Source organism: Pteropus alecto, unplaced genomic scaffold (genome assembly GCF_000325575.1).
Source record: "Pteropus alecto unplaced genomic scaffold, ASM32557v1 scaffold725, whole genome shotgun sequence".
In the NCBI taxonomy this organism is placed as follows: Eukaryota; Metazoa; Chordata; class Mammalia; order Chiroptera; family Pteropodidae; genus Pteropus; species Pteropus alecto.
The window spans coordinates 59,186-85,558 of NW_006436637.1; the positions used below are offsets into that span (position 1 = coordinate 59,186).

The 26,373-nt window shown below is 34.7% G+C and overlaps 2 protein-coding genes and 1 pseudogene across 3 annotated transcripts in view; 1 reads left to right on the top strand and 2 right to left on the bottom strand.

Annotated features, from left to right (window-relative positions):
- MAP3K2 (mitogen-activated protein kinase kinase kinase 2) overlaps window positions 1-26,373 on the bottom strand; it is a 73,152-nt gene that overhangs the window by 45,206 nt on the left and 1,573 nt on the right. The window lies entirely within an intron of this gene.
- Window positions 16,414-16,532, bottom strand: LOC112481100 (annotated as a pseudogene).
- The window catches only part of LOC107195792, a 3,061-nt gene continuing 2,775 nt past the window's right edge, over window positions 26,088-26,373 (top strand). Inside the window, exon 1 of the mRNA XM_025047909.1 lies at window positions 26,088-26,160. Coding sequence (XP_024903677.1) covers window positions 26,088-26,160 — 73 coding nt within the window. The remainder of the gene's footprint in view (window positions 26,161-26,373) is intronic.

The following is a 26,373-nucleotide window of genomic DNA, read 5'->3' on the forward strand; positions in this document are numbered from 1 at the left end:
TCTGAGGTATGCCTGTATGACTATTCCTCAATTAATTTACCCATTCTACTACTGATGGGCATAAAGTTGGTTTCCAAGTATGGGCTATTACAAATAAAGTTTCTAATGAACATCCTTCAACATGTCTTTTGGTAATCATAAACACGTATTTCTTTGGGATATGTACCCAGGAAAAAATTGCTAGATCTCTAGATACACATAGCTAGCTTTAGCAGATACAGCCAAACATTTTTTCAAAGTGGCTGTGTCAATTTACATACCCCCACCAGCAATGTAACAGAGTTCCAGTTCTTCCACATCCTCATCAACCCTATCAGTCATTCTGTTGGTTGTATATATCTCACTATAGTTTTAATTTACATTTCCCTGATGATTAATAATGATGAATGCTATTTCATTGGTTTACCAGTCATTTTAATATCCTCTTTTGTTAAGTGACTGCTTAAGCCTTCTGCACATTTTTAAACTTTAGATACAAAATCTTTGTTGTATATATATTCATTATGGTCTGTCTCATCCCTATGCTTTATGGTATTTTTACTCAAATTTTAATGCAGGCAGTAAGTATACAGTGAAGAATTTAGACACTCTTTAATGAGATGACCAAAATTTATACCACATATAAAGGACAGATGGACATCCTGTGTCTCTAGGTGTGATATTCTGAAAAGGACACAATATCAATTAAGCAGTTTTCTGAGAATGCATGACATAAATATAATTACAAAGGAACTTCAGACAGTTATAGAATGACTGTAACTGTCAGACAGTTTAAAACTTCAGACAGTTTTAAACTATTATGTTTAAAACAAAAAAGGAGATGGCATTTTCAAAAATGTCAATGAACTAAAAGTCAAAGAAAGGTTATGGAAATGTTGCTGATTCAAGGAGAGTAAAGAGACATAGATCCTGACCCTGGACTGGATCCTGTACTAGATGGAAACAAGGCTACAATGGTCATTATTATGTCAACTGATAAAACTGGAATATGAAGTTATTATTTATTCAGAAAGGCTACATTCCAATTATTACTGTTTTTGCTAGCTTTATTCCCATTAATCTCAACATAAGAGCCTTTGCTATTTGCATAATGAATGATAAAATGTGAGTGTGTGTTTTCAAGGTTATTAACTGGCATAAATGATACTGGAAATGAATTTTCATTCATGATATTGGTGTGGTTCAAATATATGGACTGTCTAAACTACCAGAGGAACACTCCTCTGACCTTGCATAAAGAAGGTATAAAGGCCTATATTCTTAAAGACAGTGTCTGAAGCCAGTCACTAATTTTGAAGATTTTGATTATTTGCTGCCACGTATAAGATTAACTAACTCCTGCCTCTAGACTTTGCTGCATCTATATATCAAGTGAACCTTTCACGCACAGTATGGTTGAAGTACTTAAAAGGACAGAAAGCTGAGTAGTTACATTTACAAAACAAGTGGCACTTATTATTTTTGAACTTGCTTGCTAATAATGTTGACAAAATAAATGTCTACTGTATTTGGCAGACTTTGGTCTAAGATTTACTTTCATTAAACTAATAGGTTACAAGAAAGCAGCTGATTTTCACTTAACTTTATCTACTGGTAGCTACTTTTATCTACCTAAAGAACGCATTAATTATGTATGACCAATCTGATTTAGTTCAATTCACAATACCCATCTAGGACCTCTGCAACTTGCTTTCTCTACATCTAACAATATTCCCCCAAGTCTTTAAATGGCTACCCAGATCTCCAAAACTTCCCTGACCATCCAATCTAAAACATTTCATTCACAGCTGTGCTAAATGTTTAACGAGTTAAAAGAAAACAACGGCAAAGAAAAAAACAAATAAGGAAATCAATACATAAACAAAATGAGATTATTGACAAAAAGACATTTTAAAAAGGAACCAAGATAGTAATTCTGGAGCTGAAAAAACACACTAAAGGGGATCAACAACAGATCTGAACAAAAAGACAAATCAGCAAATTTGAAGGTAAGACATTTGAAATTATCAAGGATGAGGAAGAGAAAGAAAACATAATGAAATGAACAGAGTCTAAGAACCTTACAGACACCATCAAACAAACCAATATAAGCATTACAGGAGTCCAAGAATGAGAAGAGAAAGTAAAAGGGGCAGAGAGATTATCTAAATAAATAATGACCAAAAACTTCCATAAATTCCAAGTAGGACAAACGCAAACTGAGCCACATCAAGATACAATATAATCAAACTGCTGAAAGACAGAGAATTTTTAAAGCAGCCAGAGAAAAGTGACTCATTATACATAGGAGATCCTCAAAAAGATTATCAGCAGAAACCTTAGAGGAACAAGGCACTGAGATAACACATTAAAAGTGCTAAAAGAAAAAATTTGCCAACCAAGAATTCTATATCTCCCAAAAGTTGAGCGAGTTCACTAACATTAGAAATGCCCTACAAGAAATGCTGAAGGGAGTTCTTCAGATTGAAATGAAAGAACATTAGATAGAAATTCTAAGATATATGAAGATATAAAGTTCTCGAGTAAAGGTAAATACATGGGCAAACATAAAAATCAGCATTAGTGTAATACTGGTTTGTAACTAATTCTCTATAGGATATGAAAGAAAAATGCTCAAAAATAATTATAAATCTACATTAATGGATACACAATGTATAAAAATGTAATTTGTGACACTGGTAACAAACAGAGGGGACAGACTGGTATAGCAGTGTTTTTTTATGTGATTGACGTTAAACTGGTTTCAATTCAAAACAAACTTGTAATTTAGAATGTTAACCACAAAGAAAATATAGAACATACATAAAAGGACATGAGAAACAAATCAAACTGTGTCACTACAAAAAATGAACTGAACACAAAGAAAGGCAGTAATGGAGAAAAAGAGAGACAAAAAATATAAGACATACAGAAAACAAATAAAATAGCAAAAGTCCTTCTCAATCAGTAATTACTTTAAATGTCAATGGACTAAACATTCCAATCAACAGGCACAGATTAGCAGAAGGGATTTAAAAAGCATGATCCTACTATCTGCTGTCAACAAGACATATTTTAGATCTAAGGACAGAATAGGTTGAAAGTAAAAGGACAGAAAAAGGTACTTCATATATCTAGCAACCAGAGAAGAGCTGGAGTCACTATACTAACATCAGCAAAAATAGACTGTAAGTCAAAAACTGCTACAAGTGACAAAGGATATTAAATATTACCAAAAGATAAACTGACGAAGATATAACAATTATAAACACATATACCAAACATCAAAGCTCCAAAATTTATGAAGCAAACACTAACAAAATTAAAGAGAGAAATAAACATACCTACATAATGACAATAAGAGACTCAATACCGCCCCCCTTTCAATAATGGACAGAACAACCACACAGATTGAAAAGGAAGTAGACGTGAATAACCCTATATACCCATTGAACCTAAAAGACATATAAGAACACTCCACGCCCCAAAAACCGGCAGAATACATATTCTTCTCAAGTCCAAATGCAACATTCTCCAGGACAGCCCATATGTTAGGCCATAAAAAAAAGGTCTCAATAAGGTTGAAATCAGCCAAGTATCTTTTCTAATTGCAATGTAACGAAACTAGAAATCAATAGCAGACGGAAAACTAGAAAATTCACAAATATGTGGAAATTAAACAGCAAATTCTTAACCAACGAGACAAATAAGAAATTACAAAGGAACTTAGAAAATTCTTGAAATAAAAATGAAAACACAACATACCAAAACTTATGAGATACAGCAAAAGCAATGAGATAAATTTATAGCTGTAAATGCTTATAGTAAAGAAAAAAGATTTCAAATCAACCTAACTCTACAACTTAAGGAACTAGAAGAACAAACTAACCTCAGAGCTAGCAGAAAATATGAAATAATAAAGATTAGAGCAGTGATAAAATAAAGAAAACCATTAAAACCAAGAGCTGGTTCTTCAAAAAGAACAAAATTGACAAACCTTTACCTAGACAAAGAAAAAAGGAAAGATTTAAATAACTAAAATCAGAAATGAAAGAGAACATGTTAGAAATTTTTTAAAAAATCATATGAGAGTAGTGTAAACAACTGTCCGTGAACAAACTGTCTGAACTAAATGAAATGGACACATATCTAGAAACATAAAACCTGCAAAGACTAAATAATGAGGAAATAAAAAATCTCAACATATCTATAATGAGTAGGGATATTAAATCAATAATCAAAAACTTTCCAACAATAAAAGCCCAGGACCAGATCGTTTCACTGGTGTATTCTATCAAACATCTTTAAAGAAACTCTTCCAAAAAACTGTAGAGTAATGAACATATCCTAACTGATTAGACGAGGCCAATACTACCCTGATACCAAAGCCAGACAAAGACATTACAAGTAAACTACAGACCAATGATCTTTTATCAATATTGATACAAAAATCCTCAATAAAGTACTAGCAAACCAAACTAAGCAGCATATTAAAAAAGGACTATCTAACATGATCCTGGGATTAATGTCCCATAATCGCCACAGCCCCACAAGGAGCAGCAGCATGAAGAGGATGAGGAGGAGAAGGGATATTGGGGACCAGCTAAGAACCCTGCCTACCACAAATGCCTTACCTTAAGAAAAGTCCCAAGCCTAGATTACATCTCCCCAAAGAACTAACACCACATTTAAAAGGAAATAAATGTAGGCAATGACAGGGAGGACCTAGAAGGTATTATGAGTGAAATAAGTCAGACAGAGAAAGAAAAATATGCAGAACAAAAGAAATGAGCTAAATGAAAACAAGACTCACAAAGAACAAACTAGCGATTGTTGGGGGTTGGGGGGAATGGATGGAAAAAGTAAAGGGATGAAGAAGTACAAATTAGTAGTTACAAAGTGCAGAAAACACCATAGAGAATATAGGCAATAATATTGTAATGGCTGTGTGTAGTGTGAGGTGGATGCTGAAGTAATTAGGGGGGACCACTTTGTAAATTATATAAATGTCTAACCATTGAACTGTATACTGAAACTAATATAAAATAAAAAATCTTTTAAAAAAGGACTATATACCACAACCAAGTAGGATTAATTCAACACCTTTTCATAATAAAAACACTCAACAAACTAATAGAAAGAAACTTCATAAACATATTACAGCCCTTTAAAAACGCCTACACCCAACATCATAATCAATGGTGAAAGATTGAAAGCTTTTCCTTATCAGGTTAGGAGCAAGACATGGATGCCCACTTACTTTTAAATGTAATATGTCATTTGGTATCTTAAATGATCTACTTATGTTGTTAATAGCTCCATTTTATGAGCTTTGAGGGCTACCATTCACTAACTTCTAAAAAAAAAAAAATTATTAAGTGTCTGCCTACTGTGTGCCATATAGTAGCAAACAAAATAAAGCCCCTATATTCTTAGGGCTTACATTTTAACGAAGAAGATATAAAAGTAACTACAAAGTATCAATAAAGAAAACAAACTCAGTGAATGAGTAAATTGGAAAGCTCTCTAAAAACTAAGAAAGTACAAACCATAAGAAGAGTTGAAGGGAAACTCTCAAAGTTAAAGACCAGTACATATAAATGCCCCAAAACCTCAGCATGTTCCAGGAACTGTAGGAAGGACGGTATGGTTACTACTTTACAAAGCGAAGGCAGAGTGGCAAGAGATCAACTGAAAAGGTACGCAGGGGATGCAATCAAGAAAATTCCTAAAGAAGTTTGGATTTCATATATATGGAAAGCCAGCTGATATTTCAAGCAGAGATAGATATATGTTTTTAAATAAATCAAATAATAAATTGTGAACATAACAGCCAAAAATTGATACACAATGGTTATGTACCAATTGTAGAAGGGATAAATACATTACAAATTTATACACTGATTGTTATCTAGTTATCACCTGCATTACTAAAGTTATGTAACAAAGCACGAATTTACTCATGTTGAGCAAAGAATGCTTAAAGTTAAAAGTATATACTGAATAAAACAGGTGAACAAAAAAGAATGCTTACAGTGTTTTTATTTATAAAAGGGGGGAGGAGTAACCTTACAGTGAAGAAATATAAGAAACACCACACCTCAGCCAAGTGACCAAGGTCAACAGCAACAATGATAAGTCATGTTAATACTCAACCCCTGATATGATCTCATGAAATGTGACAAATGGCACTTTACCTTTGTGGTCTTCCTCTAAAAACTTATAAGCCAAGTAACATGTGAAAAATATGTGCCAAAATAAAATCTAAGAGACAGCCTATTAAATACTTGATCAGTATTCCTCAAAACTGTCAAGGTCATGAGAAACGAGGAATGTTTGCAAAACTCCCACAATCCAGAGGAATTAAAGGGATATGAAAATTAAATGTAATGTAGATTCCTGGATGGAATCCAGAAAAGGAAAAAGGACAATGAAATCCAAGTAAAATATAGAGTTTAGGTGATAATGAAGCATCAATACTGATTCACTAGTTGTGACACACATCTCATTATAATGTAAGATGTTCATAACAGAGAAAAAGCAGAGTACAGAGAACTACCTGTACTATGTAAGTTTTCTTTAAATCTAAAACTTTTCTAAGCAAAAAAAAAAAAAAATGTATTTAAAGAAAAAAAAAGAACTGTAAGAGGGTAATAGGAGAAGCAAAATCTAGTTATAAGTTTACTTAAAGTCCAAAAGGAAATAATGGTGTATTAAAGTGTTTGGAATATTGTGGCAGCAGAGGAGATGGAAAAAAAGATGAATTCAAGGTATATTTTGAAGACAGAATAAAAAGAACTTGCTGGATAGACTTCTACTATTGTAGAATAAATAGGTCAGCAAATCCTTTCCTCTACAAAACTGAACAAATTATCATAAATAACTATTTCAGGGATTTGGAAATTGCCAAAATATAAACAACAAGTTGACAAGTATTTATTCATGGAAAACTACCAGAACATCAGGTAAGGCAGTAGGAGTCTGTGGAATTCTTGGCTGGGGGTTGGTCTCATCACTAGCCCAGCTTGGTCTGTATAAGCAGAGCTGGCCTTGAAATCCAGTTGCTAAATGGACTGACTTGATTTAGAGTGAAAGACGAAAACCCAGACTGAATGACACTACTAATAAAAGGAAAATAACAGGGTAAAAACGAATGAGGATAACCAGTAGCTCTACTAGGAGAAGGACGGTGTCTCAGTTGGGGGGAGAGGCAGGCCAGCTAAAGATTTAATGGGGAAATCTTGAAAATGAGAGAGCCATAGAAGTGCTAAAGGGACACTACAAATCCCTGGCTCACTAGGAAACTATGGGCATGTGAAGAGGAGACCCATGAGGGCCCAGGTACAAAGTAAAAATTGAACCACACTTAAAAACTGCCTTGAATTTGTGCTAATTCATACACATCCACCAGAAGATAGTCGAACCCTTAGAGGCTTGAGGTATCTGAGTACATATAACCTCTTCCCAATCATTGACTGACCACTAAGTTCTGAGGTCACAGGGCAACCCTTAGGAAACTGGACTAAAAAAATACAAACAGAAACAAACAAAAATAACTAAGCAAGCACAGTAGCAGCCAAAAAACATGGGGAATAATATATTCCACAGAATAAGTAGAAGTTGTTTTTTTTTAATTTATTTTTTTTTTTGAGAACTAGAATTAGCTGTCTAGTTCTCAAAAGAAATAAAAAAATTCCATGCAAAGAAAGAGTTAAGTGTGACCCATACTCAAGATTAAAAAAAAGAAGAAAGCAGTCAATAAAAACTGGTTGGGACCAGGTGTTGGAATTATCAAAGATTTAAAGCAGCTATTATAAATCTATAAAAGCATTAAAGAAAAAGCTGATGAAAAAGAGTCCACAAATAGGAAACCTCAACCGAGAAACAAAAACTACCGATATACTTTGGAGATATTGTGGGTTGGGTTCCATATCACTGCAGTATCACAATAAAGCTAGTTGTAATCTTTTTGCTGGTGGAGGGTCTTGCCTTCAACTTGTAAAAATAAAAAAATAAAAAAAATTAAAAAAAAAAAACACCTGTGAAGTGCAATAAAGTGAAGTGCAATAAAACAAGGGATGCCTATATAAAAAAAAGAACTAAAATGGAAATTCTAGCATTGAAAAGTACAATATCCAAATGTAAGCTGTGATGAACTCAACAGTAAATTTGAGATGGCAGAAGAAATAATTAAACTAAAAAAAAAAAATCAATAAAAATTATGCAATCTTAAGAATAGAGAAAGAATAGAGAAAAAAAGACTGAAGGAAAATGAACAAGGTCTCAGAGACCTGTGAGACACTAAACAGGCCAACATATTTTAATGTGGCCCAGAAGAGAAGAAAAAAGGGGGCAGAAAATATATTTGAAGAAACAATGGCTGAAAACTTTCCAAATTTCATGAAAACATCAATCTACAGATTCAAGAAGTTCAATAAATCCTAAACACAATAAACATTGAGATCTGCACCAGGCACATCATAGTCACACTGCAGAAAGCCAAAGATAATCTTAAAAGTGGAAAGAGAAAAATGACTCATCTTGCAGAGGGGAATAATACAATTAATATTTAACTACTATCACAAATAATAGAGGCAGAACAAGGGGGAATGACATTAAATGAAAAAAATAAAACAAAAACAAAAATGTCAAGCAAGCATCATATAGTCAGCAAGACTATAATTCAAAATAGAAGTAAAATAAAGACATTCCTAGATAAAGGCTGAGAGAATTAGCTGCAAGAACTGCCTTATAAGAGATACTAATGGGAGTTCTTTGGACTGAGAATTGACATCAGAGACAGTAAATTAAATCCAATTGTAAATAAAGACAAAGTGAAGAACACTGAAAATGGTAAATATGAGAACAAGTTTAAAACATCATTAAAATGTTTTCTTTTTGCTCTTAAGCTCCTTGAAAAACACATGTATATTATACTGTATAAAGCTCATTCATACACATAAAACATTCCACCCAGTAACAACAGCAGAATACACATTCTTTTCAAGCACCCAAGGAACATTCACCAGGACTGACCTGGGCCATATCCTAGGCCACAAACCAAATCTCAACACATCTAAAAGAACTGAAATCATATAAATGTTCTGACCATAATAGAAGCAATCTAGAAAGTAATATTAGAAAGGCAACAGGAAAATCTCCAACGCAACTATGCAAAACAAAGATAAAGGAGTGGATAGAGGAAAAATTATAGTACCATGCTAGGTTGCTGTTGTACCACCGCCCCCAACATATGCCCCATCTAATGCCCTTTTGAGCTCTTACAAATATAGAAAAGGGGTACAGCAAGAATAACCCCTGTGGTGTTGGACTGGGATTGAAGGTATTATGAAATCATGTTTTTTTAATATGTACAGATAAAAGATATATAGATGTGCATATGTTTGTATGTACACGTACACATACACATATGTACCTATACACGTTTTATAGCTTTGGCTACTGAGACCTGGGAACAGTGACAACCTACTCACAATGAGTACAACTGCAAATTGTTGGTTTCTAAATACCAATTTCCACTCAAAGGAACCAGGACTCCTTGAAAATATGGGTTATTTCCAAGTATGAATCTGGCAACTTGCAAGATGAGCCTGAAACATCCTACTGTGCCAGAAAGAATGTATACAAGAAATCATGGGACATGTCAAAAGGACACAGTAACCAGTGTGAAAGAGCTCTCATTAGCCAAATATGGAACAAGTTGAACATTAAAATAATAGATTACAACCCACTGAATATAAAAGAAATCTATGTGTCCAGAGACATTATAAATAGATGAATCAATAAATAGAAAAAACTACAATGAGATATCACCTCACCCCTGTTAGAATGACTTATAAAAAAGACAAGAAAAAACAAGTGTTGGCAAGGATGTAGAGAAAGAGAACCCTTGCCCATCACTGATGGCAATGTAAACTGGTGTAGCCACTATGTTGAACAGTAGAGAGGGCTCCTTAAAAAATTAAAAATAGAAGTATCATATGATCCAGCAATTACACTTCTAGGGATTAGTCCAAAAGGAAATGAAAACACTAACTCAAAAAGATATACGCACCTCCATGTTCAATGAAGCATTATTTACAATAGCCAAGACATGGAAGCAACCTAAGTGCCCAACAATGAATGAACAGATAAAGCAAATGTGGTATGTATACATTCATATATGGATATAGATACAGATCTGTATATCAGATATACATCAGAACTCCTACAACTCAATAAAAAGACAACCCATTTTTTTTAATGTGCCAAGGATATGAATAGGTATTTCTCTAAAAAAGATACAAATATAGCCAATAAGTACATGAAAAAATGTTCGACATCATCAGCCTTCAGAGAAATGTAAATCAAAAACACAATGATACCACTTCACATACACTAGCATGGTTATAATAAAAAACAAGTGTTGACAGGATGTGAAGAAACTGGAACTTTTACACATTTCTAGCAGTAATGTAAAATGGTGTTGTCAGCTTTGGAAAACAGTCTGGCTGTTCTGCACAAGGTTAAACAGAGTTACTATATGATGAAGCAATTCTACTACCCAAGAGAAATGAAATCATGTCACACAAAAATTTGTACACAAATGTTCATAGCAGCATTTTTCATAATAGCCAAAAGTGGAAATAACCCAATGTCCATCAACTGATGAATGAACAAATGTGGTATGTCCAGAAAATGGAATATTATTCAGCCATAAAAAGAAATGTAGTAACGTGGATGAACCTTGAAAACATTATGCTAAGTGAAAGAAACCAGTCATAAAAGACCACATATTATATGATTTCATTTACATGAAATGTCCAGAATAGGCAAATCTACAGAGCCAGGAAGTAAACTAGAGGTTGCCTATGGTGGGAAGATGGGAGGATCGGGAAGGAGATGAAAGGACTGCGGAGTGATGGCCAGAGTACAAAGTATCTTTTTGGCATAATAAAAATGTTCTAAAACTGATTGCAATGATGGTTACATAACTGTAAATATTACTAAAAACCACTGATTGTATACTTCAAATGCATGAATTATATGGTATGTGAATTACAGCTCAATGACAAAGTGCTAGAGTTATGGGGAAAGAAAAATATTTCCTATAGATAGTGGCAGAAACAATTAGATACCTTAATTCGTAACATACAAAAATTAACTCAGAATGCATCATAGATCTAAATATAAGAATTAAAACTATAAAATTACTAGTAAAAAAAAGTTAGTGACCTTGAGTTTGGCAAAGATTTCATTTTCTTAGTGTCTTTTGAAGAGCGACAGTACAAACTTTAAAAGAAAAAAGAGTATCCAACTTCAACAAAATTAGTAACTTCTGTTCTTCAAAACATATTATAAAGAAAATGAAAATGCAAGCCACAGACTAGGAGAAAATAGGTACATAACATATGATCAACAAAGGGTTTGTACCTAGAATGTGTAAAATACTGTTACAACCCAATAATAATTAAAAAAAGAAAGAAAGAAAGAAAAGGGCAGAAGATTCAAACACGCTCCAAAAAAGACTTACAGATGGTAAATGAACACATGAAAGATACTCAACATCATTAGTCATTATGGAAATGCAAATCGAAACCATAATGAGATTCCAAAAGACTGGCCATCTTACGTGTCAAAAAGGATGCTATGTAACTAAAATGCTCACATACTGCTGTTGAGAATGTCAAATGGTACAATCACTTCACAAAACATTCTGGCAGTTTCTTAGAAAACTAAACATACTCTTACCATCCAAAGCAGCTATCATGTTCCTTGGCATTTACCCAAATGTTAACTTGTTACCATGAGTTGAAAACTACATTCACACAAAAACCTGCACATATACGTTTATAGCAGCTTTATTCATAATTGCCACAACTTGGAAGCAACTAAGATGTCCTTTTCAATAGGTGAATGGGTAAACGAATTGTGGGACATCTAGACAATGGAATGTCACTCAGTGATAAAAAATAATCAGCTATCAAGACACCAAAAAAAATGACAGGGGAGAACCTTAAATACATATTGCTAAGTAAAAGAAGCCAATCTGAAAAGGCTACATACTGTATAATTACAAGTATATGACACTCTGGAAAAGGCAAAACTATGGAGGCAATAAAATCATCAGTGGCTGCCTGGGATTCATGGGAGGGAAGGATTAATAGGTGGTCCACAGGAGATTTTTAGGGCAATGAAACTAGTCTGTATGATACTATAATACTGGTAGATACCTGTCATTATACATTTGTCAAGACCCATAACACAAAGAGTGAATCCTAATGTAAACTGTTAATTGAGTTATAGTTACTAATTATATATCAATATAAGCTCATCGATTGTAGCAAATGTATCACATTAATGTGATGCGTTAACAGAAGAAACGAGGGGATGGAATACGTTCAATGTTTCTGTAAACCTAATACTGTTCAAAAAAAAAAATAAAGTAAAATTCCCTACTTTTTGCCTTCAGAAAGAACAAAAAACAAACAAACACCCACAATGAGATTCAAAAAATGGCCATCTGAATGTTGGCAAGGATGTTATAAAACTAAAATATTCATACTGCTGCTAAGAATGTCAAATGGTATAACCACTTTAGAAAACAGTTGGCAATTTCTTATGATCCACCCATTTCACTCCTAGGTATTTACTCAAGAAAAATAAATGCATATGTCCATACAAATACTTGTACACAAATGTTCATAGCAGTTTTGTGTAAGGGCCTCAAACTGGAAATTCAATGTTTATACAGGTGAAGTTAATTCATACTAACAAAAAGCAGATCATTGGTTGCCTAGAGAAAAAGGACACATTTTCTAGAGACAAGATAGTGATGGGATTACAAAAGGGAATGAAGAAGCTTTTTGAGGCATGTTTACAATCTTGATAAAGGTGATGATTTCACAGGTATATACATGTCAAAATTTACCAAATAACATACTTTCAATGTGCAATTTATGTCATTATCTCACTCAAGATACATAATTATTTTGCACATATGTAGGGCAAACCATATGTCCCAATTTGCACACGAATAACTAAAACTAGATTACGAATTTCTTAAAGCTTATAATATTGCTTCCTTTTGACATTCCTAAGATTTTCAATAACTATTCAGTGAATTTTAAAATTAAAATAGTAAGAAAAAAACTAATAACTTCCATTCAAAAGCCAATTATATATTCTCAAACTGCACAATAAAAAAAAATCATTTATAAAATATTCATATAGCCTTTTATGTCTGATTATATGGCAGAAAACGGAATGGAATAATATCTTCAAAACACTGAGAGAAAAATAACCACCAATCTAGATCTTCACACATAACTAAAATATTCAAGAATAAGAACTAAAGATTTCTAACAAACAAAAATCATTATTTATCATGAATAGACACTTAGTTGAGGAACCTCTAAAAGACATATTTCAAAAAGAAGGAAAGTGTTTCCAGGAAAACAAAAGCTAGCAAGAAATTGGTAAACATGGTAAACCTAAGCAAGTATTAACTGTATAAAACAAGAAAAAATGCTTACTTTGGGAAATGAAAAAAACAAGGTAGAATTATAATACTGAATAACTATAACAAAGGGAATGATTTAAGTTATTCACCCATGTGGCATTCTGGAAACTTGTCCTTCCTACCACCACTACCTCCCACGTGATTTACTAAGTGTCACCAAATTAGCACAGTGTCGTCCCACACCCTTTTCCATAAATGACTGATGGTCCAGAGGTAGGCAACTGACGCAAGCAGGAGCAAACATAGATAGTCTCTAGAAATTACAAACAGATTACCAAAAGCAAAAAGTAGGAGTCAACAGGTATTGAGCGGTGCTAATGAAGGGCTACATGCCTTGTTGATACCCATCTTTTATTTCTGCTGTCTGAAATGCTTCCTCCCTTTTTCCTACTTGTCCAAACCATCTTTTAATGGCCCAGCTTAAACATTCCCTATCCCCCTCACCTGGTCATCTTTCCCTCTGTAAATGACGGAAGTGGAAAATAATTATGTCCTCTAGACTGTCAGTGTGGTAGGCATTTCATATATATTACCACCTAACCTTAACTACACTGGAATGACAGCACTTGCTGTCTCACCATTGATCACGGCAAAGAGTCTTCTTTCTTAAAAGATGTTACCTCATACAATAGCTTCCTAACTACTCTATATGTTTACGTCTTTTATACAGCTATAGACTACAACATTCTCAAATATAAGTGTACGTTCTACTTTATCTTATCTCCGTCCATCTTCTCTCTTCCCTCCACTTCCCCCCTCCCCTTTCAAAATATACCCTTCTCAGCCTCCCTCATTACTACAATTACTATTTAAAAAGCTACTATTAGACTTCTTTTGACCAATACACGTGGGTGAAAGTAGTGAAAGTTTCTTCCACTTAAAAGCTTTAAAAGCCACAGCATGTTTTGACACGTTCTATATTTTCCCTCTATCCTAGTATGATATTGTGATTTATAAAAATATTTATTTGGTCTCCATCCCCTTTTCTGGAACAGAGCTCCTAAAACCTTTGGAATTTCCTAAGTGATAAGAACACACGTAGGTGTCTTTTGAAATTCAAAACAAATCCCAATAAGCCACATCTGAGTTTCTGTTAATGAGATGACTTTTGAAAAGCACCTAAAGGTGGAGGCTGGTTGCCAGGGGAACCAACAGGGGTTGGAACCCTGGCCTATGAGAAGGAGAGAAAGGCAGGAAATTAAGTTCAACTGCCAATGGCCAATTATTTCAATCAATCGTGCCTAGGTAATAAATCTTCCATTTTAACGGGGGTTTTTAACCCAAAAGGAGACCTTCTGGGCTGGCAGACACCTGGAAGTGCACACTCAAGGAGAGCATGAAAGCTCTCCCTCAACCCTCAACCCCACCCTCAGCCCCACCTTCCCCATACCGCGTCCTATGCACCTCTTCCCATCTGGCTGTTCCTGAGTTATATCCTTCTATAATAAACTGGTAATCTAGTAAGTAAAGTTTCCTGAATTCTATGAGCCGTTCTAGCAAATTAATCAAATCCAAGAAGGGGGTGATGGGAACCTCCAATTTATCGCCAGTCGGTCAGATGCATAGGTAAGTTGCCTGGCCTGGCAACTGGGTCTGAAAGGGACAGAAGTCCTGTAGAAGTGAGCCCTTTACCTGTGGGATCTGACACTATCTCCAGGTAGATGGTTTCAGAATTAAGTTAAACCACAGCACACCCAGCTAGTATCACAGAATTGCTTGGTGTGTGGAAAACCACACACACATACGTATTTAGTGACCCAAAGTGTGATAGGTACTGAGTGCAATATAAAAGAAAGTATAGTGTTTTTCTCTTTACACCTGGCAACCAGTAATGTTCCAGATAATGGCTGCTCCCAAGTGAGGTTCCAAAGCAGGACCCAAAGTAAGAATGATAATACTGAGCAGAAGTCCCCCAACTGACCTTCAATGAACATAAATAATGAACAACAAAAAAAAATCAACCTTTGTTGTCTTAAGCCACTGAGATTTGGGGGGTACTGCTCGAAGTCTGTTTGGAATGATTTAAAATCACGTGGAAAATTCCTAACACTCATTCTATTCAAGAAATGTTTCGTCAATTCTCTGACGAAGTATGTTAAACTCTCCCATACTACCACTCCTAGTACCAGAAAAGTGAACACACCTACCGTATCATTTAAAATGTACTGTTTATTGTCACCTCACTGAAAAGTGTACATAACACAAATAAAGAAATCATACAGATTTGCCCAAGTATTTATCAAAACTTTTTGACTTAGCGATTATAATGAGGTGAAATTATCTGGATTTGGCTCTGCTCATGAAAATGTTTTGTGCATTTTTGAGGAAGCATACATTTCTAAAAATTATGAAACTTAATTGCTTACTTTTTAGTTGTCATTAGAAATTAAGGTTTCTAAAGGTGAGGAATTCTAATTAACAGGGAAGGAAATAATATGTTTTCAATAAAAGATATAAGGCATGGAAATGCATTTTTGAAGGAATTAAAAGAAAATGGTTTGTCCTAAATTAAATTGGTTATTTCTGAATGAGTAAGAAGAGACAAGGAAAGCTGTAGGTTTGTGAAAAAGAAATCCTGAGTAGTCAAGCTCAATATGATTAACATAAATTTAATTAAATGAATTTAATCAAAAGCAAGCTGATGCAAAATTAGTTTGGTTCTTTCTCTCTGTTAAAAGGACAAAGTTTTCCTGTACTATTGGTATGCTCTTAATAAGAAATTATGGAAGACTTTATGATTCATTAAAATTATTTCCTGTGCTCTCCATCATCAGGTCTTCGATTACTTAGATAAACCAAATATTTATTTATTTATTTATTTGTCCATTTATTTAGGCGAGGCAACCCTTGGTTGACCTCACAGATTGCAAGGACCTTGTCAGCTCACAATCCCTTGTTTTTTTAATTTTTTATGCCTACAGCACCTGGTCTTCCTGGGTGGTCTCCCATCCAAGTACTAACCAGGCCAGACCCTGCTTAGTTCCCGAGATCAGACAGGATCAGGCTGGTTCAGGGTAGCAAGGCTGTAGACTCAAATCTTAATTTTTAAGAGTTAAATTTTGCTTCTGTTTAAATTTCTGTAATTGCTTGTAAAGTCTTTAATGGTTACCACGATTAAACGGATAAATAAGTACAGGAATCTCTCTTTACAAAAGGGGAAAATGAAACTAATTAGCCTTACTTGAGGTTGAGAAAGTGGATTTTAATCCAATCACCCCCTTTTCAGGATAAAAATGTACCAATGATGATTTGTATCACTGGGGTAGAAGCATTCCTATGTCCAAAGGCTACAGAAACTCAAGAAAGGAGTTTCTCTGCTTGAAAAAATCCCCACACGAGCCCCAAAGCAATCGGAGGATCCACTTTACAAGACGAATTCTATGCCAAGTATGCAAAATTTGTCTGATATTGCACTTCCATTGCACTTATCAGCCCCAGTCCTCGGGCTTTGTAGAACCAATGAGACCATCAAAACTCAACTGGCAAAACTTGCTGAATCTTTTAATCTGCTTTGGCCAAAGCCCTTCCCTTGTATTGCTTAACCTAAGATCTACACCCTTTGGTAAATGTTGATTGTCTTCCTTTGAAATCATTACGAGAAAACCTATAAGACTAAATCAGAGAACGAATTAACTTGCCTTAACGGAGACCCTCTGACTTACTGTCAAGAACTTATCCTCGAATTTCCCTTGTACTAGGAGCTGTTTTGGACCCACATGCATTTTCTTTTGTTTCTGACCAATCAATGAAGCCAAATTTTTATGTCCTGATAAAATGAAGCGCTGTTAGTTGATGAAAGGTAAATCATTTTAAATGTGAATCTTGCCTTTTATCTTCCTAGAAGGAATTTTAACCCTTACACTGATATTTGATCAGTTATTCAAGTGGAAAGAACCTGAATTTCAAAGTGATTTAGAGCAACAAGGTAAGATAAAATTGATGGATAAGAAAAACTGTTGTATGTGACCTTTATGAAAATTTTAGAATGTGTACTTTTTTCCAAAATCTTAAACTAAAAAGAAAAGGAGTAATTTCAAATATAAGAAAATTTCCTTCAGATAGGAGTAATATCTCAACAGTAGTCAGTCAGCCAGCTTAGGGCTGTAACTTTTCTTACTTCACTCTTGAGGCTAACTGTTGAATAGAGTTCAATATTTTAAAGATTACTTTGTGAGTTCCTTGTCTTCTATGTCATGAGTGTTTAAATCTGAAATGCAGTTTAATTGATATCAGAGAGAATAAGTCTAACATTTTAAAAAACCTATTGGTATGGATAACATTTAACGTAATTTTAAAAGTTAATGATCCTGTACATCACATTATTGGAATTAAAGGGTGCGCGTGATTGATGGACTGGTGTTTTGAGGTAGAAAGAAAAAATCTTTTTCCAGGTGTCACCCACCAAATGGTACTTAGGTCCCTATACTTTAGTAGGTACTATAGAGGATACAGGAAAGAAATGAGACCTAGTACTATTTATTAAGAAATTTTAACTTGATAGAAAAGATCAAACTGTTATCTGACAATTAGGGAAAAGTATCTTCACTGGCAGTTGATCTTCTCAATCATTAATCCAGAAAATGTTTCAACCAGAGACAAGGCATCTGGTATACAGGATTATCATGTAAACCAGCAACATTCTGGAACCTAGAAAATACAATTCATTGGATCCTTTAGAGAACCTACCTTAGCCTAAACACTGCAATGAAACTAATATCAGATTCATGAGAATGGGTAAAAAATCAAAGAGAAATTTAATTGTTCCCTTTCCACCTCTAAAAGTATGGGGTCTTTACCCTTGTAAATTTGAGCTGTTTCCTTAATTGGTATAACCTGCCACACATTAGTACTATGTTCATAAGGATTTTGTTCTATTAGCCATTATAAATTTCACTGCTAGTTACATGATAAACAAATTATTGTCTCTTTGTAAATTTGAGTGATTCTAGCGCTTCTGTGAACGTACTTTTTAATTCCAATACTAGTTTATGTATATAGCAAGTAAATCCAGTTGTATAATTTTTAAATCCAGTTGTATAATTTTTAAAGCATGTAAGACTGGTTTGTTTCATTTTTTGTTTTGTTTAACTCTTAATTTTTTAGCTCTTCAGTCACATTCCTTTTAACTCTTCTCAAATTGTAGCTGAATTTTGTTCATTCCAAGATGACAGGAGGTAGAATTTTGAGACTACAGGAGCCACCAATTCCTTAAAACTGTTGACCCATGTACTGGCCTTGGCACTGCTCAATTAGATATACTGATGTGAAAACCTAACCAGAACAGTTAAGTTCAGCTATCAGAGCTCAAAAAAGATCTCTAGACCCCCTGGCTCGAGTCATTCTCCACAATAGAGTTGCCTTAGATTATTTGCTTGCAGCCCAAGGAGGAGTTTGTGCTGTAGCTAATACCTCTTGCTGTACCTGCTTAAATAACTCTTTCCAGGTAGTTAAAAACAACCAAGCATCTTAAACCCACAGAATCTCTTAAGGGGCATCCCACTTATGCCACGAGTACCACTAGTTGGTTAGAGCTTAAATTTTCTGATATTTTCAGCTGGCGCCCAACTGGGCTAGGGGCCATTTTAAGGTCTAGACTGCAAATTGTTCTACTCATCATCGTTCTAATTTGTTTAATACCTCATTATCAAGCTGCTGATGTTATATATAACTGAGACAGGACATCATTTGTAAAATTCTTAATCTTTTAGCAGGAAATGAAATGGGACATCTCCTGCAGAGTTAATCTTTTTAGTAAACCTAGTTGTTTCCTTCCCTCCTTTCTTTGGAAAAAAGGCCCTCTCCCTCAAATCCTGACAATTGCCCCAAACTGGTGACTCATATCCTCTAGCTATTGATAAGGGTCATCAGCCCATTGTTAGCAGAAATAGTATTAAGCCAGCAGGCCTCTAAGAGTCTGAGAGGGGAGGGAACTTTAGACCAAAAGTCTTTTTTCACTCTTTAAGAAATATATTAACCAAGCCTGCTTCCCTTTACTCACTTAATAGGCAAATTAATAATAGAAATTAATAGATATATGGTTTAAAATAATAAGTTTTTATCTTCTTTTCCTTGTCTAGGGACTGAGGTGGCACTTCAGCAGGAAACCCAAGACCCAGCCCTGATTAAGGCAGAGATGGAAAGAGCTCCATGAAACTCCAGTAGGCAGGGACTACGACCCTTCTCATCAGAAAACAGATGCAGAAGAGACCCCTCCTCCCTCAACATCCATACTAATAACAAGGGGGTTCATGGATCTTAGAAAAGCATTAGGCAGGAAAATTAGATAGGGGGTTTCTGGGTCTTTCTGCAAAGATACTTGAGGTCATCCTACCCTAGAAGGGGTATGCCCTAATCCACCAACAATTAAATGAGTCATGGGGGTTCTGATCTCACACAAAGAAACCAGGAGGCAGAGAATTAGGTACCAGTTTAAGCCAGTCACTCGCACCTGCCGCAATGAAGAAGCCAAAGACCTTCAACTCACCCGAGCCTCATTATACCATTATTATAATATGATGCATATGCCTTGAAGTTCATTAATATCATTATAACAGACTGAATTCTGGGAACAAACATGCACAGAAAGTAAAATGATAAATCACTGAGTCCTGTCAATTTTAGTTGTCAATTAAGGATGTCCACTCCTCTAAGAAAAGTAACCACCCACAGCAAAAAGGAATAAAAACCCCAAAGGCTTTGTTACCCAGGCCTTCTGAGCCACGCTTCTCTTGCTCAGGCCCGCATCCACGTCTGGAAGTGTACTTTCCCTTCTAATAAAACTTTTCTTTTCTACTGTATTTCAGCATCTTGCTCAATTCTTTGTTCAAGAACCTGGACAATGCGCCGGAAGAGGATTCCCGCTCTCCGGTAACATAAGCTGGCTAAAACCTATAAATAAAGATTCAAGTGATGATTGCATGAATAGAAATGACACACCAACTTACTGTCTCTTTTAATTTAGAATGATTTGAACTCTTTTTCTACTATACATGAATTGCTTGAACATACATCTGGATCAAGAAGATATAGGCTAACTAGACTCATAAGTCTGATTGTCTTTTGCCAATTGCTCTTGATTTACCCAATGTTTGCAGAATTAATGCCTGTATCTACTTTTCAGCTCCTTTTATATTGTTTATTCCAGTGATTTACAGGACAATGCTGGAAGGTCTTGCTAAAGCCTCAATAATTCAACACCTCATGGCAAAATCTACCTCAGAAACCTTCCAGGTTTAACAGATACCTCATGAACCTTTTAAAGGTAGATGGCTCTAGGTGCTCAGCTGGCTATAGCCCAAACTTAGGAGTACAACCAAAGGACTAGGTGGACCTGGAACAGGAAGCCAAACCACTCCGACATCGACATGGGACAATATGCACCTAAGACAAACAAACCTGATTGATCATCAACACTGTTTGCCGAAAGGTTTCTACAGAAAGAAATGTGGACCCTGAGAAGATTCATTTGATGCGAGCCCCAAGAAGGGATTTATCTGCTGAGATTGGACTCTCCATCTTCAACCGGAGGCCCACATTTTATGAATAGTGAGAGCCTAGTGATCATTTGCTGACAGTGGCATCTCACATACTCTATACCAGGAAGAAGCTCAGACTGAACTCACAGCTTCCCCCACGTGTTTATAAGCCTGTTTGAATCAACCACTACAGGGAAACCCTGGTTTTACCTTTCTCCCAACAGACTGAGACCTGTCCCATCTAATCAGAACTGTACAATTTGGTACCTCATTTACATAAGTCAGACCTAACTGGGAATCTGAGCAGGAACTTTCATTATAAAAGGGGCCTCCCCTTTGTCTTGGTAGAACACAATTTAAGTTGCTACCTGAATCTGTGTCTCCTGCACTGCAGCTCCCTTTGTTCGAATAAATGTTTTATTCTTTATTACAGTCTAAAATTAATTTTGGTTAACACCTGTGTGGACTATAGGTTTCTACAATAACTGATAATGTTTTTGAACATTTATTATATGCTAGGCACATACTAAACACACTATCACATTTAAATCACATAACAAACCTGTGACTTAGGTACTATTATCTCTAATCTACAGATAAGGAAAGTGAGACTAAAAGAGGTTAAACAACAGAGCTGGGAGTCACATTCCAGATGGTCTCCCAAGTTCATACTCTTAACTACTTACTACCTTTATTTTCTTCCTTATCTGTTCTGTACTTAAATTTTTTCAATAAACATTATAATCGCAATCAGTTCATGTATATGGTTTCCTAATTTAGTTCAACTGTTGCTTCATCTTCAAGGCTTTCTGGAAGTATGCTCCCCACCCTGGTACAGAGTAGGTACTCCATGAATGATAAAATTACTTTGGTAAAGTAAATCCAATCCTTTGGTTGCTCTGATAAAGCAGAGACAGCATTGTGCAATTGTTCAGAGCACAGATTCTGGAGCAGACTGCCTGCATCAAGTCCCAGCTCCATCACACACAACAAGTGTGAACATGGGCAAGTTAATTACTGTCTGTGTACTTTAGTTCCCTCATCTGTAATATGAGAATAAAAATAGTAACTAATTCATAAGATTAACAGGGATTAAATGAATATCTTTAAAGCAGTATTTAAATCAGTGTCTAGAAAGTAGAAAGTTTTAAGTTTGCTAATAAAATAAAATAAATACCACAACAGAGAACAAAAGAAAACTGGTAAATCCAAAACTTTTGCAAGTCATCAGTGATTTGATAGGCATCGCCTTCTAAGAATCTTAGAACGCTGTAAAGAGAGGTCCCTTCTGTACACACACTTGGTTCCAAGCACTGTGCTAAGTGCTGAGGCAGCAAAATCAACAAAACACTGCCTCTGCCCTTGAAGAGCTAACTTACTAGTGGAGGACACAGAGCTGATTACAATGCAATGTGGTAAGTACAATGGCAGAGCCAGATATAAAGTGCTCTAGGAGCATTCTGCCTGAGGTAGTGGTGAACAGGGGTGCTAATTTGGGAATTATCAAAAGAATACTGATAAAAATCACACCTTAAACTATTCTTTTAATTTGTCATGATTAATTATTAAAATCCACACTAAATGACTAATTGCACAAGAGGGAGAAAAAAATATCTTTAGAAAAAAACTTTCAAAGTTCATAAATCACACAGCATTTTTTACATTTATGGTACCATAAATCTCAAACAAAACACTGGAGTACTTATTATAAGAAAAGCAGTGTGCTAATTACAAGAAGGACTCCAAAGAAGATTCTATTTCTATCCTCCTGTTAACTGGGAAGACAAAGTACAGTATGAAAAGAAATTAAGAAACAATCCAAGAGTTAAGTAACGATAAAGGCAACAATACAAGAGATGTTACAAAGCAATTATTTGATTAACCAGCATAAGAAACAAAGTCAACCATTGCTCCCAACAAACCCCAGGGATATCCAAAACAAAAGACAAAGTTATATAGACATGTTTTCTTAAAACTGTGTGTTTTACAGATATAGACATATAACACACAGCATTTGAGGATGAAGAAAAAGGTTTTTTATTTCTACATATACAGTTCACCCTGATTTACAAAAGAGATGTGTAGAAAAACTTCACATAAACTGTTTCATAAATTAAATCATATTATTAATGAAAGAATGAAATAAATCCTCATCTGATCTCGGAAGCTAAGCAGGGTCGGGCCTGGTTAGTACTTGAATGGGAGACCAACTAGAAAGACCAAGTGCTGTAGGCGTGAAAAATAAAAAATTAAAAAAATAAGAGATTGTAGGCTGACAAGGTCCTTGCAATCTATGAGGTCAACCAAGGGTTGCCTTGCCTATAATAAAATAAATAACTAAATAAATAAATCCTATTATGAACCCTTCTTTAAAACAATCACCTACCAAATGTCAGTTAGTTAGAAAATAAATTCAACTTTATATCACATATATTTAATATATTTCTATCTGGCTTGATTAAAATGAAGTTCACTTCTAATATAATCAACACAACTCGGAAATTCATAATATTTAATAACTTATTATGAGATGAGAACAGAGAGTGAAGTTAAAAAAATCATAATTCTTGAACTTCACATAGTGGTAGAATTAGGACAACAATTTAGATCTTCTGACTCTCAATCCAGTGCTATTTCACCGGAAAATATAGTTTTCTCCAAATATTTTTTAGTAAATCCACCCTTCCTTTATTATGTATCTGGCTATTCCTGTGCAACAAATATTGGCTTAAAAAAAAAAAAAAAACTTAAAAGAAACACACTCCTTGAGTTAGAGTACAAGAAAAAATAGGCATCGACTTTTTTCCATTTTTGTTAAACCAGGTTACTTTTTATGCATAACAGAAGACCCCTTGAATTCATAATTAAAAATCTTAAGAATCCACAAAATCAGAATCTGATTAATACATACAGCTGCACAGGTTATTTTACAACTCCTGTGGTTTTGTTTCTATCTGTAGACCAACAAAAGATTGTTAACACTGAAATTCAAAAGTCAGCCTAAGATCAGCAATTGATGCTACAACTATTAGGTAAAAGGTTAGTGGAGAACAGGCGAGCACTACAGTGCTAATTTATCAGACTACAAATTACATCCTAACTGCAGTGGGGAAACTATACCTTACCTTAACCTCTGTAATCAAGTAATCAAACTCAGCATCACAAATAATGGGACTTGACGCTATATGTCTCCTGATGGGAAGCAATATGAAGTACCAGCATCACTTAGTAGTTATTCTTGCCCAAAAATATTTAATTTGAAACTAATCAACCTTTTAAACCTAGCTTACAGTTTGCTAATATAGAGGAAACAGGAGAACACTCTAAATGATACTATGAAAAAAAAATCAGAAAAATCGAGAGTGTGACTCATTTTATAAAACGACTTGAAAAAATTGTCTTTTTAAAAAGGGGAGGTAAGGCTATTCTAGAAGAGTTCAAATAAATTTAACAACCAAATGCAGTGAATAAAACTTGACGGGATCCTGGTTTGGTGGAGTTGGGTGTAAAAAGCCATAAAAGACCTTTCAGTACAAATGGGGAGATTTAAATATGGATGGATATTAGGTTATATTAAGGAATTAGCAATAAGAAAATATTAACTAATTATCAATAAGAAAATATAAACTAAAAAATTAACAATACCGGTATTTTGGCTGTGTAAGAAAATGTCCTTATTTTTGGAGATGCATACTGACATATTTAGGTGTAAAGTGCCATGATGTCTACAGCTTAGTTTCAAATGGTTCCACCAAAAATCATATACATATATTTATAAATAAAGCAACTATGGCAAGATATCAACAAATGTTGAATCTAGAGGGTCCTCATATGGATGTTCACTATTACCAATTTTCTGTATGTTTAAAATTGTTTCATAATAAAAAGGGGGGGAGGGGAGCCTAGCGATCTCCAATTTTCACAAGGAAAAAATACAACCTGAAACCAAAGCTGTGGGAACTATCAAGAACCAAACATGACTTCATTTTAATACAGCATCTATTAAATATAGGTCACCCCTTTGGTAGCAATAAGGTTAACCAAGAATGAAAGCTCTACCTGAAAACAAAGGCTTAAAACATTGAGTCTATAATATAAGCCAATTATTTGAGATAAGCCTTTAATAGCTAGTTCTCACAAAACAGACACATGGAGAGCATGACTAGATAACCAATCTTTAATGGTATCATATTCAACATAATTCAACAAGGCTCAATGTGTTTATATTTTAACCAAACAACAAATCAATCTGTGAACCATCCACTTGTTAACACTATAATTTGATATTTTCTCTACAGACATTACATACATTCTACTACAAATTTTTTTAAACCTGATAATATACTAGAAAAAATTAGAATACTATAATTGTGCATTAATAGATTTCTTAAACATTTGCAAATATGCATGAAGCTTCAATTACTCAAAGAAATTTATCAACATTGTCTTCTGTAAAGAGAAATGTAAAGGCTCTTTTTCACTAACCATAATCAAAGATATAGTACAGGCCAATGTTAAAATAATTTTCTGTTAGTTTATAAACCCTGATTAGTGGCAACACACAAGTGAAAGAAAAAAAATTACCATTAAACTATAACTTTCTACAATATTCTACGCATTAGATTTTGACACTCAACTCAGAAATATTGCATAAGACAATGCACAAATTACTGTGTTGCCATTGCCACATAATCTAGCAACAAATTTTGCAATAAGGAAATCTCAAGCAAATAACTCAGCTGCGAGTTCCCTGTATGCATCAAGAATAAACTGCACAAGTAAACTTGTAACTTTTCAAAAATATGCAGTTTTACCAAATATATTTCTTCTTTTTGGTAAGAGGGGAAATGTTTTCTGTTCGGTCCTACTATAAAAAGGGTAAAGGTGCCAGAGCCATCTTTTAAAAGTAATAATTTTTTTTTTTAAGCCAAGAAAATGATCTGGCTAGACCACAGCAAAACACATCAAACAACCTATGCTAGGGACAACTAAACTATACCTACCTATATATTTAGAATGTACTCTCAGGAAGAAACTCTGTAGCTATTCTCATTTTCCTCATATATTTATTTTTGCAAGACGCAGAACTAAAGAAAAGACATCATATTCGAATGAAGGCTTCTCAGATTATCAGCTGCATGACCTTGGGCAAGTCCCTTGACCTGAACCTCAATCTGTTCATCTGTAAAATGGGAGCCACATACCCATCTCATTGGGCTGAGATTATGTGAGACAATGCCTGACAACTACCTGGCACACAGTTAAGTGGTTAAGTGCCAGCTAAAGGTTCTATAAAGAGAGAAAGGAGAATCAACCCTGATTAATAGATTACCATAATGTAGAGTGCAAAGACAAGCATTTATTCGCTTACTGCATGTAACATTCCTGCATTCCTGC